Source organism: Malaya genurostris, chromosome 3, assembly GCF_030247185.1.
Source record: "Malaya genurostris strain Urasoe2022 chromosome 3, Malgen_1.1, whole genome shotgun sequence".
Lineage (NCBI taxonomy): Eukaryota > Metazoa > Arthropoda > Insecta > Diptera > Culicidae > Malaya > Malaya genurostris.
Genome location: NC_080572.1, coordinates 50,365,674 through 50,387,037, shown reverse-complemented (window position 1 = coordinate 50,387,037; position 21,364 = coordinate 50,365,674). Strand labels below are relative to the sequence as shown.

General features: G+C 37.6%; 1 protein-coding gene across 2 annotated transcripts in view; it reads left to right on the top strand.

The window, feature by feature from the left end:
* LOC131434462 (protein O-mannosyl-transferase Tmtc3-like) overlaps nucleotides 1-21,364 on the top strand; it is a 696,449-nt gene that overhangs the window by 201,504 nt on the left and 473,581 nt on the right. For both annotated transcript variants that reach the window (XM_058601183.1, XM_058601184.1), the window contains exon 3: nucleotides 11,646-11,782. In XM_058601183.1, coding sequence (XP_058457166.1) covers nucleotides 11,646-11,782 — 137 coding nt within the window. The remainder of the gene's footprint in view (nucleotides 1-11,645; nucleotides 11,783-21,364) is intronic.

Genomic DNA, 21,364 nt, shown 5'->3' with positions numbered 1-21,364 from the left:
GTAAAATAGAGGAAATAATCATTTACATGTATGCAGGAATTAGTCGATTTTTTGAAATTTAAATAGAATGCACGATATAAATGAATAAGTTTTAAATTAAAACTATAGATTGCAAAAGTTGAGTGAAATCGCACAGAAATTAGAGATGACCCGATTTCACACATTTCGTTTCCCGGCATCTTATTATCAAATCCTTTCAGAAAGCACTCATATTGTAAATATTTTCAGGTAATATAAAAAAACCGGAAGTCGCCATCTCGGGCTATAACGCGAACTCAAACATCGTTTTCCGTCGTTCAATCATTAAATCCGTTCAGAAAATACCTTTATTGTAACGGGTATCAATGGATATTGATTAACCGGAAGTTACTTTATTGGTTTTTGGATCTACCTCAAACATCGTTTTCCGGCGTCTACTTTCCAAGTCCGTTCCGAAAATATCCATATTTTAGGAAGTATTAAAGAATATGGATTTACTAGAAGTCGCCATTTTGGATTTCGAAACGACCTCAAACATCGTTTTTCGGCCTAATCATGAAATACTCATAGTTCATACAGTTTCAAAAAACATCGATAAACTGGAAGTCGTCATCCTGGATTTCGGAACGATACAAAACATCTTTTTCCGGCGTCTACTCATCACATTCGTCCCAAAAATACGCGTAATGTGAGGGATTTCAAGGAATATCGATTAACCTTAAGTCGCTATATTGGATACTGAAAAGACTTCAAACATCGTTTCCCGGCATATTATCATCAAATCCGTTCTGAAAATACTCATATTGTGATGGCTTTGGTATAATATTGTAAAACCGGAAGTCACATTTTGGATTTTAAATCGTACTCAACCATCGTTTTGTGGCATTTTTAAACCGCCATCTTTCAATATCTACTCATCAAATGCGTTTCAAAAACCTTCATATTGTGAAGGTTTTTATGTAATATTGTGAAACCGGAAGTCGCCATTTTGAACTTCAATACGGCAGCTATTTGCGAAATCGGTTTCAAAAACGCAGGATACGAATATGACATAATGAATGCTTCCATATTATGCCAAAAACCTCTACTTACGAAGAAAATGCTTTTTTTTAATTTACTTCGTAAAACAAGATTACCTAAATCAAGTACATCGTAAAAAAATACTTCGTAAATGGAGGCTTTGCTGTACGCAACAAGTTAAAATTAAGCCCATTAGAGCAGTCACATACTAAGGGAAGGTCTGTTAAATGAGTAAAAATCCCTGGCGACGCTCTCACTTACTTTCTTGTCATGTAACAAGAAGATATTTTCTTCACGTATTATACTGCCCATACTTGCATATCAGTCCCATATGGTAAATCGGCGTGTCGAGAAAAAGACGAATACAATTTTATTTCCGATTTTTTTTGATTTATTGCAATTTCTGAAAGTATATTGAGGATAGATTTCATTCCTCAAGCTAACTCAAAATTGGCGAAAATCGATATGGGACTAATATGCGAGTATGGGCAGTATAGTAGGTCCATAAATTACGCATAGCTCTTGATGATTTCAAGTTTTTTTAAGATTCACTAGTCTACTTCTACTAGTCTACTTCAACCGAGATATCATCGAACGACGTTCGGATTCCATGAACCGATAACTACATTTATAAGAACATTATCCACTATTGCAAATCTATTCGATAAATAAATAAAGAAAATTTATCTACAAAAGTCCTAGAGCCGCGTAAACTGCATACCTGGCATGAGCAACGATTATCGAGAATATTGTTTATTGTACGCACAGATAGGCAAACGACTACTGAATCAAAACAACATCAGAAATAGCTGTACGAATAAGGGCATGTACAGATAGGCACAAGTTTAGGCGTGTTACGGCCTGTGGATTTGATTTTTTTTTTTCAAATCTTGGTGCATATCGTCCTGTAATTCCGGAACCGGACGTCTACCCTTCGGTCCTCGGATAAAAAGTAAAAGGTTTTCAGAGTGATAAAACTGTCCTTGAGAATTTCTGCAGAATCATTTCAAATCTAGTTGAAGCTACGGCTTTGCAAAAATTTTTTTTTGTTAACGATCGTCACTGCGATATAGTGCAGCGGAGCACACCACAAGATGAGATGTAAATGCCTCCAGCCTTCCAGCTTCCCGATGGGTGAGATTTCATTGTGACGGCAGGACTCGCTATTGTACCGAATGTTAAAAATTACTAGTAATTGTCGTAAGTCTTCTCACTCAGTGCAGCCCACAAGAAATAAATTCACAAACCGTGCATAAATCACGCCACCCGCTCCGCAGTGGAAGGACCTCCAGAAACATCAAAAACAGCAGTCGCAGCGATTTGCTCCCGATGCCGCTGATGGCTTCCCTCCAACAACAGCACAAGTACTCGCCATCCATCGTTTTGAGTTCTACATTAACGACGCACAAACGACGTGCCATAAACAAACCGGACTTCGTCGTAAGTTGCAGAACCGATTGCACTATGTATATTCTGAGGATGAGGTGGAAAAAAACAGCACCGGCAACCGTGACAGCCAGCAGTGAATTGTCGTTGGCTATAAACATTAATACAAAGAGACGTCGTTCCTGCCTGTCGTGCTCGGTGGCGATGATTGTTAGCAAAGGTCGTTTCAGTCAGGTAAATGGGAACAAACGAGTTGATTGTACTGCCCCTCCGTTCCCCGTCATCCATTTCACTCAACATCCTAAGTAATATCTCCATTTTTCCGTCTCATACGGAAAAGACTTTCCAGCCGGCGGAACGAGGTTGATTTTAAGTCCATTTCTTTGCCGAAGCTGCCTTCTTTCACTCGGGAGTCGAACCCGAAAGCACAGAAAGGTAAACGAAAAGTAGGATAATGCCCACTCTTCACCGGATAATAAAAATAATAATAATTTATAACTTAATTAAAAGTTTTCCTCATTATGAGAATTTCTACTTTGTTTTCATCGCTCAACAGGGCGCAGTGGGGGTGAAGATGGGAAGCACTTTCCTAGTCCCTCATGACTGTATTCATGCTGACGTGTGTGTGTGTGTTACTAGTTTTTCAACTCATGCCAGGTTACGTAGCACCAGCGAACTCATGCTCAGTCGAGAATCGTGCTGAAAAATACCTTTTACTCGTTAATCGCGAACGACAGACAACCTAATCCGAGTGACAGCGAACCGACCACGCCAAGTCAGGAATGGTTCAAGTTTTTTTCACATGGGAAAAGTTTCATTCCTGACTAAAATCGCAAGTAGCAATGCAATATCTCGGAACAAGGTTGTTCGAAGTGCTTGCCGTTCCAATTGGAACTAAGAAGCTCGAAGTAAAAACCAAAGATGATGATGATTCTAAATAGTGTTTAACATACGAGTCATTATAGCGCAAATAACACCTTAAAAATACGAACCCAGATTGAAATGAAATCAAAGCAGAGTTGAGTAATTTTTTTCTTGATGTTTCCAAAAACAGATTCAAAGAAGATTCAAAGAAGATTAAAAAAAATTCAAAGAAGTATAAAAGAAGATCCGAAAGTGATTCAAAGAAGATTCGAAGATATAGGAAAAATGTAATCAAAGCAGAGTTGAGAAATTTTACCAATTTTTTTCTTGATGTTTCCAAAAACAGATTCAAAGAAGATTCAAAGAAGATTCAAAGAAGATTCAAAGAAGATTCAAAGAAGATTCAAAGAAGATTCAAAGAAGATTCAAAGAAGATTCAAAGAAGATTCAAAGAAGATTCAAAGAAGATTCAAAGAAGATCCAAAGAAGATTCAAAGAAGACTCAAAGAAGATTCAAAGAAGATTCAAAGAAGATTCAAAGAAGATTCAAAGAAGATTTAAAGAAGATTCAAAGAAGATTCAAAGAAGATACAAAAAAGTATAAAAGAAGATCCGAAAGTGATTCAAAGAAGATTCGAAGATATACGAAAAAGATTTTAAGAAGTTTTATGGAAGATTCAAAGAGAATCCTAATGAAGATATAAAGAATATGCAAATTAGATATTAAGAAGATTTAACGGAAATTCAAAATATATTCAAAGAAAATTTAAAGAAGACTCGACTGATACTCATTAGATTCAAAGAAGGTTCATCGTAGTTTCATAAAAGATTCAGAGACGATTTGAACATGATTCAAATAAGGTTCATGGGAAATTTACCGAATATTCAAAGAAGATTTAAAAAGGATTCAGTATATTCATAGATTGACATAAAATTCAAATCAGAAACGAAGAAAATTCCAAAAGCATTCGAAGAAAATTCAAAAAAAAAAATCGAAGAAAATTCAAAAAAAAAATCGAAGAAGATTCAAAGAAGATAGGAAGATGATTTGGTCCTAAGAAATTTTGAATTGAAGTTACAGAATTCGAAAGAAAATAACAAAAGTTTAAAAAAAAACATTCAAAAAGGATTCAAAAAAGATTCCACGAAAATTCATAGAAGATTCAAACCAGATTCTAAAAATATTAAGAAACAAAAACCAATTGAGATTCGAGAAAGATTCAATGCAAAATCCAAGAAGATTTATTTGTAGACGAATCCAAACCGTAGCCTTTTATCTACTTTTACTGTCGAAGCATGAATTATTGAACAAACCATCTGGAAAAGCAAATCGACTTTATTGGCTTTTGAACTTGCAGTTCAAAGTTCGTATGGTAGCTATTCGTATTCCGACTGGATATTAGCTGTTTAAATCCTAGAATTCTGATAGTACGTTAGATAAGATCAGTTAACTTTTCTCCGTAAACGAAAGCTCACTTTTTGACATCAGCGCAGATCCACCGAACACCTCCCCGCGGGTATCCAGCGGTGATGTTGTGAATGCCCGGAATATTAATCAGTTTGATATGTGTAAGATTATGGAAAAGAATGTGCTTAATTCGCAGAAAAACAGTAGCGAGGGGAAACGTGATGAAAATATTTGTCTCCATTGTCGCCCTTCTACACGACACTGTGCCCAAAGCCACAGCAGGATACAATATTTTATCCCTTGTTTATTGCTTTCATAGGTCGTGAATGGAATTTGGCTTTTCTGTGTTTGTAGGCATTGAAGCCTAGCAGTTCAAAGTCATTTGACATTCAAAGGATCTTCTCCCAAATCGAGAATTTTGCAGCAAGATATGTAAGCAAATTTCCGGCCTGCGTAGCACTGAGTGCTCCAAAATGTTAGCAAAACATTTTTAATTCAACGTATGGCACCACACTTTAAAAATGCATTCCTGTCCCGCCGATGTTAATCAAAGTTGAAATGAAAATTCGATTATTTTCTTGTTCGACCTAAATCTACCCACACTTAGGTCACAGGAACCGTCGTCCAAATCAATTACGATAGTTCCGGGTGCTACCATAATTTTCGTTCTCTCTTTCATTCCATCTCGAAAATCCTTCCTCAGTATCCGACGAAACAAGCAGACAGGCACAGCTTTTGCCTTGCTCGGAATGTCAGCGTATTATTATCCAGTGGATTATTTTTCAATTCGTTGCCTTTGAATCGGGTGCCTTCGATAGCTCTTTCCTGCTCAATTTATCTGTTGGTTTCGGAAAAATCCAGCTCCTTCCCAGCTGTTCCGGTTTGCTTTTCTTCTCTTGGGTGCAGTACTCCGAAGTAAGAGGAAAACTTCAAAGCCATAGTCGAGTCCTTACTACTGCTTACCGTTTCAGATTTTCATTATCGATTTTTTCACCTTTTATAAATAGTTTTATGAATTTTTTGTTCTATGAAAAGCTGCGAGTTAGACGTGAAGGTGAACAGGTCACTGGAGGGTTTTAAAGGTCATGAAATGTAAATGGCTTCAATAGCTTTCGTGGATAACGAAGACCGTGTTCGGACTCGTGGGACGAAAAGCTGTTAGGCTATTCGTGGAAGATTCTAATTCGATGTTTCGTTCCGTTTGAGGTGGGACTTTCAATGTCGGTATCAATCGTTCTAAAAAACTCTTTAACCAAGAATCTCAGGCTGTCAGACGCAGATATTAACTGATTTACCGAAGACGACTCCTGAACATTTACGTTACATTGAATAGTGAATCAAGCTATTAAAATGAATTTATAAAACTTGTTTCAACCCTCCTAGTGTAACGATGTCCTTCTCAATTTATTCATTATCTCCTGCTATTGCCATAGGAGTTCACCAAGATATCACAAATTAAAATAGTTTACGTACCAGTTCTGAGGATTTTATTTGCACAATACTATTGCACCGTTCATTTGAATTTTAGTCTGAGAAAAATAAAATGAGCTTGATTTTAATAATTTTGACCACTATTTCAGACACTTCCAAAAAAGAAAAGTAGCGCACCGATATAGTAAAAATCAGTACATTCAGCGCAACTTTGATTTCTACGGTATATGGTATCGTCATTGTCTATGACAGTTTGAAATTTTAAAACCTTATCACCTTGTAATGCGAACTGGGTGCCGGAATTGGATAAAATACAGCAGAATTTTTATGGAATTATCAGTTCATTAATTTGAATTTGAGTTTATAAAAATCTGATATAAGTTTGTGATTAGCAAACTAGAAAAAAAACCATATTATATACTCCTGAAATTGATATAAGCACCCTGTAATTTCAAAACTGATCCGGATCCAAATGAAGTTCGGGAATTTTTTATAGGACCATTATTTGAATCTAAATTACATAAATCGGCTTAGCCATTCCCGAGAAAATTGAGTGACAATACTTTTCACAAACAAACGCACACAGACTTTCGCCGATCTCGAAAAACTGATTCGAATTATATATGACTCTCAGCCCTCTGGACCTTCAAATACGATTTAAACTGATACGAGAAAAATTCGAAAGAGATTTGAAGAAGATTCGAGGAAGAACCGAAAGACATTCAAAGAAGATTTAACGAAGATTCAAAGAGGATTTAAAGAAGATTCAAATAGGATTTAAAGAAGATTAAAAAAAATTCAAAGAAGATTCAAAGAAGATTCAAAGAAGATTCAAATAAGATTCAAAGAAGATTCAAATAAGATTCAAAGAAGATTCAAAGAAGATTCAAAGAAGATTCAAAGAAGATTCAAAGCAGATTCAAAGCAGATTCAAAGAAGATTCAAAGAAGATTAAAAATCGATTCAAAGAAGATTCAAAAAAGTATAAAGAAGATTCAAAGAAGATTCAAAGAAGATTCGAAGAAGATTCTAAGAAGATTCAAAGTAGATTCAAAGAAGATTCAAAGAAGATTCAAAGAAGATTCAAAGAAGATTCAAAGAAGATTCAAAGCAGATTCGAAGCAGATTCAAAGAAGATTCAAAGAAGATTCAAAGAAGATTCAAAGAAGATTAAAAAACGATTCAAAGAAGATTCAAAAAAGTATAAAGAAGATTCAAAGAAGATTCAAAGCAGATTCAAAGGAAATTCAAAGAAGATTCGAAGAAGATTCTAAGAAGATTCAAAGTAGATTCAAAGAAGATCTAAAGAAGATTCAATGGAAATTCAAAGAAGATTTAAAGAAGACTCAAAGAAGATTCAAAGAAGGGTAACAGATTATTCAAATAAGATTCGAAGAAGAGCATTCAAAGAAGAGTCGTAGAAAATTCTACGAATATTTAAAAAAAATTCAAATAAAATTCAAAGACTATACATAGGAGATTCAAATCAGACTCCAAGGGGACTTTAAGAAGATTCCTAGAAATTTCCAAAATGTTTCAAAGAAAAAGATTCGAAGAATATTCAAAGAAAGTTCCAAAATAATTCGAAGAAGATCTTATAAATATTCAAAGAAGATTTAAAGAAGATATTAATAAAATTTAAGAATGATTTGAAGAAGATTTGAATCAGATTCGAACAAGATTTAAAGAAAACTCGAAGAAGATTCAAAGAAAAGATGCAAAGAAGACCAAAAACGGATCCAAAACAGACCCCATGTAAAAGTAGCATTTTAACCGGTGTCTGTTGCATGTATAATCCAAACGATATTCGTTTATGCGAGAGATTCAAAGAAAATTCAAAGAAGATACGAAGAAGCTTCAATGAAGAAGATACGAAGAATAAAAAAATATTTAAAGACGATTCAAAGAAGGTTTGGAAAAGATATAAAGAAGGTTAAAACATTAAAAGAGATTTGAAGATGTTTTTAAGAAGATATAAAGAAGATTAAATGGAGATATAAAGGAGATACGGATAAAGTTCAAAGAAGAAGATTCAAAGAAGATTAACAAAAAGATTGAAAGAAAATAAAAAAAGGCGGGTGGATAATGTCAGAGACATCACTGGATGTTGTGAATGCGAAAACAACTGACACGTTCCTTAACACTTCCGAATATCGATTAGTTAATAAATTGTATGAATTATGCAAGCATTCCCCGTTTTCACATTTTTCGCAAAAACAAAGAAGGCCTCACTTGATCTCGATTACTGTGAATTTCAAACAGGGAAAAGTGCACAATGCTAATCAAACCATTCTAGATTTGCACTAAACTGAGGATATTTACCTTTGATTTGCGAGCAAGAAATTCTAATAGTTCTTTAGAAAACTTTTATAGCCATTAGAACGGCTGATTTTGTGTGATGCTTTCCACCGTTGTGCTCTTTTCGTTGTTTTATACAACTATTTTTTTTTTCTAATACATCTGCTAACAGTGGCGATAGAATCCAAACTGATCCAATTTTTGTTAAGAGGTTTCTTTTTACGTGATTTCGTTTGTAGCTTTTTCACTAATGGGCGGTCCTAACGGCTATAAAAATAGCAGCATATAGAATTTCAATTTCAATATTCCATTTCGGATTTGCATTTCATCGAAAGAAACTATCCGGATGCTGTACGGAATTTATTCCTGCCTTTCAGGAGGATCAAATTGTGGAACTCACTACGATATTAGGCACTGTTCGGAACAGTTTTCTCGAACGATTTGTTGTACAGCAGCAGATATTTTCTCTTCCTCAGAACGCGTTCTGATTGGCTGGTGTTGACATGGGTCAAATGAGACAGGTTTTTCAATAGTGTACTATTGAAATACTTCAATCCTGTTGCTATACACGTTTAAGTTGAAAAATTTCGATTCTATTCGTAGTTAGATTATATAAATCCTTTCACAGATCACTGAGCTATGAGCATTAAAAATACGAGAAAGGCAAATGCGCCTTATGAATTATCCTCTTTGATACTCGTTTATACCAAACATTACAGAAAAGTTTAATTTTGAATTATTTGAGATTATGTCACACAACTGAAAATTTTATCATAAAATTGTGATCATATTTCCGATGGCATGTAGCAAAAATTATGTTGATTCGTTAGATACAACAATAGATATTCACGATCAAAAACTTATCACTCTCTCAGAGTGTAAATTTTGAAAAGGCGCCCCATAGTAAAGTAAGTCGTATTCACAACAAAACCCAAACCAGATTCAAAGAAGATTCGAAAAAGGTTCATGGAACCAAACAAACTTATAACCTGGTTCATTTCACCTAGTAGTGTAATGATGCCTTTCTCACATTACTCATGTTATCATAAATGTTGCTGCGATATTCTTCAAAAACAGTTCACTGAATTTTGAATAAAAGCAAGAGTGTTTGTGCGGGCGTAAACTAGCATAAGCTATGTACTAACAGGAACAGTTTTGAGTCACATTTGTGTAAAATTTTCCTTTCGTTTATTTCTCCTTCTGAATGGTGGTTTGAAATTTCGAGCACACTTAACTCTGTTTTTCCGGAACCGAAAGTTGGATCGGGATGAAACTAAATAGCTGTTTATGGGCTCGACATACCTTTTATGTGAGCAGTGATTTGGGAAAAACCAAGCTTTATTTCCAGAGATATTTTTGGGTGTCCAGATTTTATCACGAACATGTCTTATACCATCGGAACAGTAAGTGTTAGTAGTTTAATATTCAAACTTGATCAATGCTCTAATAGTAGCTTACAAATGTGCGATTTGAGAAAAGACTTGTTAATTTTTAAATATAACCATTTTTTGAGCATTTATAAAACAACTCTTTGAATGGTTGCAACAAGTCTGTCAGTTGGGCATCAAGACTTTAGCAGTTTTGACAGTGTGCAGTGTTCAATAAAGTGAATTTAAATTGTCGGTTAAATTATCGACAGGTAGTAAATTTTTAATAGTTTAGTAGTTCCTAGTTTGTTTTCAATTTACTGCAGTACTGCGGCTTCTACCCCCTGGTTCAAGAACATTCGGGAACTGCTCAAACAATTAGGATTCCTTCCACCTTCCACCAACCAGTAAATTCATCGGTGCTTTTATTGAAAATTATTCATAGCATGTATTGTTTCGTTCCCTCTCAGCACACTTATTTTCCACCTTCGAGCGGGCGAGGATCCTGCATTCAACCGACGGAGAAACTTTGCCGACTAATCAATAGCTTATCACCCCCAGTCACCCCCCCCCCCCCCCCCCAACGTTCACAATCTTTCCCTAAACACAAAAATTCCCTCGTGATGCGGTGAACTACCTATGGTTGAAGAACTCTTAAACTAACTGGAGCACGGTGCCGGTACCTTCCGAAGTAATCCATCATTTTCCTTGCTCCACCGAACGCCACTCGAACTCGAAAGCTAATCGTGCCGTAGTTGGTAGGGAACGGGGTTTTCCCCTCCTTTTTCAGAGCCGATATAATTAATCTATTTTGTGGGGAAGTGCTACTAACCACTTACCAAATCCAATAGCTCCGTGTTGGATTTTCGCTTCTATTTATGTATTTGTTTGTTTTATTTTTTTATTCCTTGGGGTCTCAACGTGTAATGAATCTAGTTAAATTTTGTCCGCCCTAGAATGACTTTCTGCACGCACAGAATGATGAGCTATATTTGTGCACCTCGTTGTGGGCTAATTAGTTCATGACTGTGAAGATTAATTCCTGAATTTTAATTTATTTCAACACCCAAGTGCATTCTGTTCCCTGGCTATGTCTCCTCTGCACCGTATGTACAAGGCGCTAGCCAATTACAACGCAAAACATCAATTCATAGAAAACCCATCACGCTTTGGTTGGGTTTGGTCCTGCGGGAGTGACATTTTGCTTCGGGTGAACAACCAACTCACTATATGAGAAAAGTAATAGTTCACCAACTCATTTCGCCCCCGTCACGGGATGCCCAGAGCACAATTTCCGTGCTTTCCGGGTCGTGTTCATGGGTCATGACGAAGACGGTCGATCTTGGGTTGACTTTCTGGCGGAAAAGTTAATTATTGTTTTCTACCACGGAGCGCTCTTTTCATAGGGGCAAAGCAAAAGATGCTTCCCCAAGGTTGGCATTGGTCCCTCATTCGATCCCGCATGTACAGCCCGGCACTAGGAAAATATCATAATCCGACCAAACGTAATAAAAAGCAATTCTCGTGTGGATTATTATTACTTCTGCACCAACCTGCTATCCCCCCTCAGCCTGGCAAGCTTCGCTAAGAATTATCCAACCACAATATCATTTCGTTAGCGAGGAAATAAATGCAAGATGTGAATGTGTGTATATGTGTTCGTGCGCGTTATTCCATCCTTACCTCTGCCAACAGCCAACGGCATCCTTTTATCACTTTGCCGCATATTTACTATAATTCACACATGCACACATATATACATATACATACATGTTTAACCGCACGGCCCGACCCGGCCCAAATAACATAAATTATTCTCGTGCGATTTATTAATTTTAGTTTTTCTTCGACTAAAGTCTTTTTTTATGTATTTTCTCTTCCGTCTCATCCAGGAGCAGAGCCATAAATCATACCGGCCGCTGTGTGTGCTGACATTCCGGTGGAATTATCTGCTGCATGGACTGGAACCGGCCGGTTACCATCTGGTGAACGTGCTGCTCCACACCGTCGTCTCGCTGATGTACTTCCGGTAAGTATGGGGAAATTTTCCCGTCGGAACTCATTTGAGGCCAGATTTGTAGCGGGCCCATTACCAATGCTTAGCAGAGGGTTGTTAGTGTTTTAGTTGTTGGTTGGTGTCCGAATGAATCGCCCATTTTCGGCTAGGTGCGTAGGTCAGAGAGCGAGAGAGAGAGAGGATCATCAAACAGCAGTTCTTGAGCCAGATAAATCGTGAAATGTTTGCCAAACTCGATTGAAACTTGATAGCACGATATATTTAGATCGTTTATTTACAAACTTTGGCTGTCTAACGCCTACTTATTGAATGAAATATTGGTAATGTTATAGTAATAACCATCCTACCATCCTACCATCCTATGCGGATCAAAGTAAAGATGGAATAATGTTGACAATCTTCAAAAGATGTCATTTTTTCTATTAGTGAAATAACTTTATTACAGCCGATTTCGACCAGTTTTTCCCATAACAATAGCTTCCTTTATTTCAAATACCATAGCGAGCCTTAGCATTTTCCATCGCATTTAACAGAAGCTTGGGCGATTTAGCTGACGTGAATATGTTTTACTGTATTAAAGTGCCGCTTTTCAAAATTTACCCTCCACAAGAGACCAATTCCATATGAAATCGAACGTCGAATAATTTGTGCATATTTTGATTTGTATAAACTATTGTAAAGCTTTCTTCATAACCTAAAAGGACAATTAGCACCATCAGTACGCCATTTTGAACCCAGTTTTAGTTTTTAAGAAAGGCCTAAGAAAAACATTCAGTCCAAAAACTATATCTCATAAACGGTTTGTTCGATTGATTTGGTGTTTTAGGTAATGTTATAATAAGTTCCTATGAAGAAAACATTAATTCGCTGGGTTGATCAATGATACAATAGGCCTATGATATTAAAAGAATGAAATATATCTCTTTTTCTAGCATATACGAGATGAATACATGTGTTTTCAAGCGTAGTAGCTTGTGAAGTAGCAGATTTTATATCCAACTTCGTATACCTGCTCATGAAAGCAATGAATTTAATATTATCTTGTTTTGAGGCATCTATATTGAAATCCCCCACAACTATCATCAGCGTATTTTTACGATAATATAAAACTGGGGCGTACTTAATTTTCTAATCAGCATAAAAACATGAAACATATTTAGAAAAAAACACGTTTTAAACAAATGTGGTTTTTTAGCGGTGTTAAGAAATTCTTTCCTTTCGCAACATTTATTTCAGTATTTTTCAGGAGAAATAAAATACAGATTAATCTGTATATGTGGCAACTCTGTTTCGCACGGCATATTTTGAAACGACACCCATAAAGGATGCTGAACGATCTGCAGGTGCCAAAATGCACGGTTAATGAAACCTCCAACCCCCGACACAAGCGACGCCATTCTGCATTCCCGGAAGAATGCAGAACGATTCGCAGTAAGCATGAGCAGAAGTAAATTCGGTACTCCGTAAAGAATGCCAAACAATCTGCTAAAAATCTATTTAAGGTGAATACAGAAAGGATTCATTCACTTCAGGAAGAACGATGAACCCTTCTGACAATAGCTCCTTACCACATTGGGTGAGAAACGATAAAATATCCTTCAATTTTAGCTCCACATACACAGACTCAACCATGTATGGAGAACCAAAAACCCGGATACGTAGCTGCGTCAATGCGGGACAGTTACATATCAGAAGATATGAAGTACTGTAATCGCATTCACACAAATCACACGAATAATATTTATCACGTTGAATAGTAGCCATGTGATAATTGAGTTTGCAATGTCCAGTCAGAGCTCTGACCAGAATACTGCAATGATGCTTGGAAAAATGCAGTAGACACTTTGACATTTTCAGATTCAAATCTGGAAAAAATGTTTTTGTCTGAGCGCAAGTTTGCAAGCTGCGCCAGTTGGTGGCATGTTTGGATGCAGCCCAAGAACGAATCTTGTGCTTTATCCAACTAGTTGAAAGTGGTAAAGCTGGTTCCGGACCAACGAAATCATTCGTTGCACCAGCTCTAGCCAACTCATCAGCCCATTCATTTCCAGTAATACCAGAATGGCCGGGTACCCATAAGAAGTAAACAGCATTTGAAATGCTGAGGTCTTCAATTTGAGTTCGACATGCGATCACTAGATTCGACCGAGAATCATTCTAACTGACTGCTTTCAAAGCTGCCTGACTGTCAGAACACAAATAAATTCGGTTAACCATAGATTCTCTGCTTAGATGCCGATTGTATTCTACACAGAATCGCGTAGATTTCTGCTTGGGACACAGTACAGTATCTACCAAGTGAATGAGACTGCTCTAGCCTCATTTCACGACAGTAGACACCAGCACCAGTACGACCATACAACAGAGAACCGTCCGTGTAACAAACCATGTGTTCATCAAGTTGTCGTTCCAAACAACCAGACAACCATTCCTCACGAAGAGGATAGCTCACATTGAATGTTTTGAAAGGAAAACTGCATGTGAGAGTTAGGCACTAGGAGCGACTAAATACTCATCCCAGGTAACCATTTGAGACCACAAGCGAGTGTAGCTAGTAGCGTAGTCTATGGGGTTACTGTTCCAAAGCCCTGTAACCTTAAGACGGTATGCACAAGATAATGCTTCTTGTTTTAGGAACACATGTAGTGGTTTAATGCACAGTAGCGCCACTAGAGCAGCAGTAGGAGTTGTCGTGAATGCTCCTGTCATCGTCATTAGGACCATCCTTTGGAGATGATTTAGCTTTGACTGAACTGTCGCGACTTCTCCTTTCTGCCACCAAACAAGACATCCATTTGCTAACAGATCGGCTGAAAAGTTCGTATCGTTTCTATGAGAGGGCGCCACTAGAATTAAATCCATACCATTTTCAGTTAGTACCAACCTTCAACAGATACGTGTATAAATTTGACAGCTGTCTGATTATTAGTTTTTGAGATATTGCATTTTGAGTGAAGCTACTTTTGTTATTGTGAAAAAAATGGAAAAAAAGGAATTTCGTGTGTTGATGAAACACTACTTTTTGAAGAAAAAAAGTGCCGCCGATACCAAAAAATGACTTGATGAGTGTTATCCAGACTCTGCACCGGGCGAAGCAACAATTCGTAAGTGGTTTGCAAAATTTCGTACTGGTCATATGAGCACCGAAGACGATGAACGCAGTGGACGTCCAAAAGAGGCTGTTACCGATGAAAACGTGAAAAAAATCCACAAAATGATTTTCAATGACCGTAAAGTGAGGTTGATCGAGATAGCTGACGCCCTAAAGATATCAAAGGAATGTGTTGGACATATTATTCACGAATATTTGGATATGAGAAAGCTTTGTGCAAAATGGGTGTCGCGTGAGCTCACAATCGATCAAAAACAACAACGAATTGATGATTCTGAGCAGTGTTTGGAGCTGTGCTGTTATATCGAAATAAAACCGATTTTTTTCGTCGATATATAACAATGGACGAAACATGGCTCCATCACTTCACTCCGGAGTCCAATCGACAGTCAGCTGAGTGGACTGCACGCGATGAACCAAACCCAAAGCGTGGAAAGACTCAACAATCGGCCGGTAAGGTCTGTATTTTGGTATTCGCATGGTATAATTTTCATCGACTACCTTGAAAAGGGAAAAACCATCAACAGTGACTATTATATAGCGTTGTTAGAGCGTTTGAAGGACGAAATTTCAAAAAAACGACCTCATTTGAAGAAGAAAAACCTGTTTTAATCCACCTAGTGGTGTAATGATGCCTTTCTCATGTACATATAATATTGTGGTATTCTATTCGAAAATTTTCTCTTCGATTTTTGAAAGAAACCAAGTGATTGGTTATGCATAACATACAGAATAAAACAGTGCTTTGATTGCGTAAGCCATCCTTAAGAGAACGAAATGGGTTCACTATTATATGCACTTCCGGCACCGCAACCCGAGAACCGGTATAATCGAAGTCGGTTCGTACGGCCACCAACTAACATGACACACAAACTCTTCTAGTACGCACCCTATAACTCCGCATTCGGAAGTCGGATCCGGATGCAATTCAGGAATTCCGTATGGGACCGGGAGCAGGGGTGCGAAAATTTGACATTTTTTTATACTGTTGCCAAGCCTAAGACAGTCACTGCCAACGATATGCGCAGCTGCTACGTTCAACAGTAGCCAACTCGCAATGACACGAGAGCTTGCCGCAATCATGAGAGCCACGACACACGACAGCAATATTGAGAGCAGTTAATTTTGTCGCACTCTCTCACAGCAGTCAAGCCACAGCGTTCGCTTTGTGGTAGTGTAGGTACATGCTGGATAAGTAGCTGCTTTGTTCATTTTTGGTCACGGGTTTCGAGAATGTCACGAGCTCAAAATGTCATGACATTTTCATAACGGGACTGTTATATCCGCTGTGATTGATCTGTGGCGATAAATTTAATGCGAACGGCGGTGTTTTTATTACCGGTTCAATTACAGTTTTGAAAAAATTCAATCACAAAGCTTGTTCATGCAGATGTTTCAAAAATATTACAATTATTTACATAAATTTCATACACGAAGTATCAGGAGCGCAGCTTTTGCCTTTCTAATATGACGAAAAGGCAAGAAATCTTACAGCAGAGACAATAAGTTTTGCGCTCCTATTACTTCTACAATTCTGGTTCATGCTAAACGGGCTTCAATTATTTGATCGAAAAAGTGCATCCAAATTCTGGAAGTCAAAGCATTTACTTTGCTTTTCTCACTGAACCGCTTTCTTCCAACGGGAGTGCAGAGAAACAAAACACGTAAGGATACACACAAAAAACCGTCTGCATTGGGAAGCAAGACTTTCTTGTGCATGTCCCCCTACACCTCATGAGAATCGACATAAAATTAATTTCAAAGTTAAGCCTTGTTGGCGACTGCCTCTCGAAAGTTGTTGAATTTGGAAGGAGCTACTGTTTATTGTGGCTAGCCATTCTCAGATTGAAAAGATTAGAACAGTTATCGATGAGAGCAAACGGCAACATTCACGAGAGAAAATGTCATGAGACCTACGACATTTTTCATCTTCTGCAGTCGTGGCGAAGTACAATCGGCGACTGCTGTCATTTACGCAGTTTGCATGTCTGCTGTTTCGTGTCATTCTCCAGTACCGTTTGCAACCCTGACCGGGAGACCTTTCATTTGAATCTGAGTTAGTGGAAATCGGTCAAACCATCGCTGAGAAAAGTGAGTGAGATCCATTTTGGTATATATGATCACTTTTTCTGGTACTTCCGGAACCGGATACCGGGAACCAGGATAGCCGGAATCGGTTTGATTAGTTGCCTACTTATAATGACTATGGATTTGTGTAGTTTTGAGACCAGTTTAGAAAAATATTCACGTTTTTTGCTTCGCCGGTTTAAGTGACGGTGTACAATATTGAACACACTTTACCCTATAATTCCGGAACCGGAAGTCGGATCCGGATGAAATTCAGGAATTCCGTATGGGACCGGGAGACCTTTCATTTGAATCTAAGTTTGTGGAAATCGGTCAAACCATCGCCGAGAAAAGTGAGTGAGACCCATTTTGGTATATATGACCACTATTTCTGGTACTTCCAGAACCGGATACCGGGAACCAGGATAGCCGGAATCGATTTGTTTAGTTGCCTACTGATAATGACTATCGATTTGTGTAGTTTTGAGACCAGTTTAGAAAAATTTTCACGTTTTTTGTTTCGCCGGTTTAAGTGACGGTGTGCAATATTGAACACACTTTACCCTATAATTCCGGAACTGGAAGTCGGATCCGGATGAAATTCAGGAATTCCGTATGGGACCACGAGACCTTTCATTTGAATCTAAGCTTGTGGAAATCGGTCAAACCATCGCCGAGAAAAGTGTGTGAGACCCATTTTGGTATATATGACCACTATTTCTGGTACTTCCGGAACCGGATACCGGGACCCAGGATAGCCGGAATCGGTTTGTTTAGTTGCCTACTGATAATGACTATCGATTTGTGTAGTTTTGAGACCAGTTTAGAAAAATTTTCACGTTTTTTGTTTCGCCGGTTTAAGTGACGGTGTACAATATTGAACACACTTTACCCTATAATTCCATAACCGGAAGTCGGATCCGGATGAAATTCAGGAATTCCGTATGGGACTACGAGACCTTTCATTTGAATCCTAGTTTGTCAAAATCGGTTCAGCCATCTCCGAGAAAACCTAGTGAGATTATTTGACACACACACACACAGACATTGCTCAGCTCGATGAACTGAGTCGAATGGTATATGACACTTGGCCCTCCGGGCCAATTTTCACTAGTCGGTTTTTCAAGTGATTGCATAACCTTTCTATATGAGAAAGGCAAAAAGTTTTGTTTCATCAAGACAATGCACCGTGTCACAAGTCGATGAAAACCATGCTGAAATTGAACGAATTGGGCTTCGAATTGCTCCCTCATCCACCGTATTCTCTAGATTTGGCCCCCAGTGACTTTTTCCTGTTCTCAGACTTCAAGAGAATGCTCGCTGGTAGAAAATTTATAAGCAATGAAGAGGTAATCGCTGAAACTGAGACCTATTTTGAGGCAAAGGACAAATCGTACTACAAAAATGGTATCGCAAAGTTGGAAGATCGCTATAATCGCTGTATCGCCTCTGATGGCAATTATGTTGAATAATAAAAACGAATTTTGGCAAAAAAATGTGTGTTTCTATTAAACGATACGAACTTTTCAGCCGAACTGTTAAAATTGGTCTAACAATAGTTGTGTAGATGCAATGAATGTATCTGGCTTTGAGTCCCCATGATTTGCCAAAAGCTCGTCTGCATTGGCCGAAAGCCATGCAAGCTCTTTTAATCCTGAAGTCAATGTGAGCAGACCAATTCAATTTTGAATCAAAAATAACGACGTATTTAACTTGATCGACCACAGTGACCTCTGAACCAAAGAACTGCAACGGACGAGCTCCTGTGATTATCCTACGATGAGTGAAATGCACAATTGATGTTTTGCCAGGATTTACAGACAATCCAACCTGACAACACCATTGTTCAACAGATCGCAGGGCTTGTTGCATTAAATCAAAGAGAGTGTTAATGCTTATACCGGTCATCAATATATGATAATCGTCGGCAAAACCATAAGTCGGAAATCCAAGGTTATTAAGTTTCGTTAACAGACCATCAGCGACTAGGTTCCATAAAAGTGGGGATAGTACACCACCTTGAGGACACCCACAGACACTAAGCTTTCTAATCTCTGCTTGCCGAAACGATGGATAAAGAAGTCGATTGCTGAGCATTGTGTGTATCCAGTAAGGGTAAAACCCAAGACATTCCGTTCACGACTGCATTGTTTAACCTCCTGCAGCCATTCAGTCCTCGGCACGGAAATACACCTTGACTTAGGAGTTCCTATTTTTGTGCCCTTTTACGACATGGAACAGGAAACCAGTGGATTAATTCTTGGTAGAAAATGATTCCGCCGGATGCCACACGGCTTATCTGTTTGGTGGACTTATACCACCGGCAGAGGTGGACCGTAGCATTATTCTTAGTCATTTGCATTGCCAGTCGTAATTGAATGTGAAATTGTCCAGACTCTGCTGCATTCAAAAGAACCATTTGTTATTGGTTTGCTAAATCTAAACGTGATCGGATATAAGAAAGCTCTTATCATTATTATCATAATTATTGGTTAATAGAAAGCTCTTATCATAATGGGTGCTGCGTTTACTCACAGTCGTTCAAAACCAACAACGTGTTGATGATTTAGAGCAGTGTTTGGTCATCTTTACAAGTATTGAATTACTTTTTTACGTCAATATGTGACAATGGATGAAACATGGATCCATTGTCTGAGTGGGCTACAACCGGTGAACTACGTCCAAAGCATCCTAAGGGCACAACCGTCAGCTGGGAGGGTTATGGCTTCAGTATTTTGGTATGTATATGGTATAATATTCATCGACTTTCTTGAGAAAGAAACAGAAATCAATCAGCAAATACTATATAGCATTGTTAGATCGTTTGAATGCAAAAATCGAAGAGAAACGATCTCCTATATTGAAGAAAAAACCAGTGTTTCACCAAGACAATGCACCGATCGATTCACAAGTCGATGGTAATGATGGTTAAATTGTAAGAATTGCTCTTCGAATTGATTCCTCATCCAACGTACCGCCCAGATCGAGCCTACAACTGCTGGATATTCGTTTCGTTCAACTAAAACGCACTTCCCTGGTAAAAAATTCATGCTGTTGTAATCGATTTTTGGTTAAATAAAAGTTTTTTTTTAGTTTGTCTCACGACTTAGTTAATGATGTGTTATATGGACAATGCATACACTATAAAATAAATTCTGCGTTTATACAGGGTGATTTTTTAAGAGCTTGAGAACTTTTTTAAACAATAAAACGCATAAAATTTGCAAAATCTCATCGGTTCTTTATTTTAAACGTTAGATTGGTACATGACATTTACTTTTTGAAGATAATTTCATTTAAATGTTGACCGCGGCTGCGTCTTAGGTGGTCCATTCGGAAAGTCCAATTTTGGGCAACTTTTTCGAGCATTTCGGCCGGAATAGCCCGAATTTCTTCGGAAATGTTGTCTTCCAAAGCTGGAATAGTTACTGGCTTATTTCTGTAGACTTTAGACTTGACGTAGCCCCACAAAAAATAGTCTAAAGGCGTCAAATCGCATGATCTTGGTGGCCAACTTACCGGTCCATTTCTTGAGATGAATTGTTCTCCGAAGTTTTCCCTCAAAATGGCCATAGAATCGCGAGCTGTGTGGCATGTAGCGCCATCTTGTTGAAACCACATGTCAACCAAGTTCAGTTCTTCCATTTTTGGCAACAAAAAGTTTGTTAGCATCGAACGATAGCGATCGCCATTCACTGTAACGTTGCGTCCAACAGCATCTTTGAAAAAATACGGTCCAATGATTCCACCAGCGTACAAACCACACCAAACAGTGCATTTTTCGGGATGCATGGGCAGTTCTTGAACGGCTTCTGGTTGCTCTTCACTCCAAATGCGGCAATTTTGCTTATTTACGTAGCCATTCAACCAGAAATGAGCCTCATCGCTGAACAAAATTTGTCGATAAAAAAGCGGATTTTCTGCCAACTTTTCTAGGGCCCATTCACTGATTTGCAAGCGTTGCTCGTTAGTAAGTCTATTCATGATGAAATGTCAGAGCATACTGAGCAAATAATAATGCATGAAAATCATAACCTCAAAAAATCTGAGCAAATACTAATGCATGAAAATCCTAACCTCAAAAAAATCACCTTTTATATATATATATATATATATATATATATATATATATATATATATATATATATATATATATATATATATATATATATATATATATATATATATATATATATATATATATATATATATATATATATATATATATATATATATATATATATATATATATATATATATATATATATATATAGGTTCAGAATCAGAACAAATTGGCTCAAATTTTAGAACAGATAGTACAGAAACATGTACAAACAGCTTAAAAACCAGATCCAGAATATACAGGCACTAGTGCACAAAATGCATGAGCATGTACAGAAAGTTCAAGTGTAAAG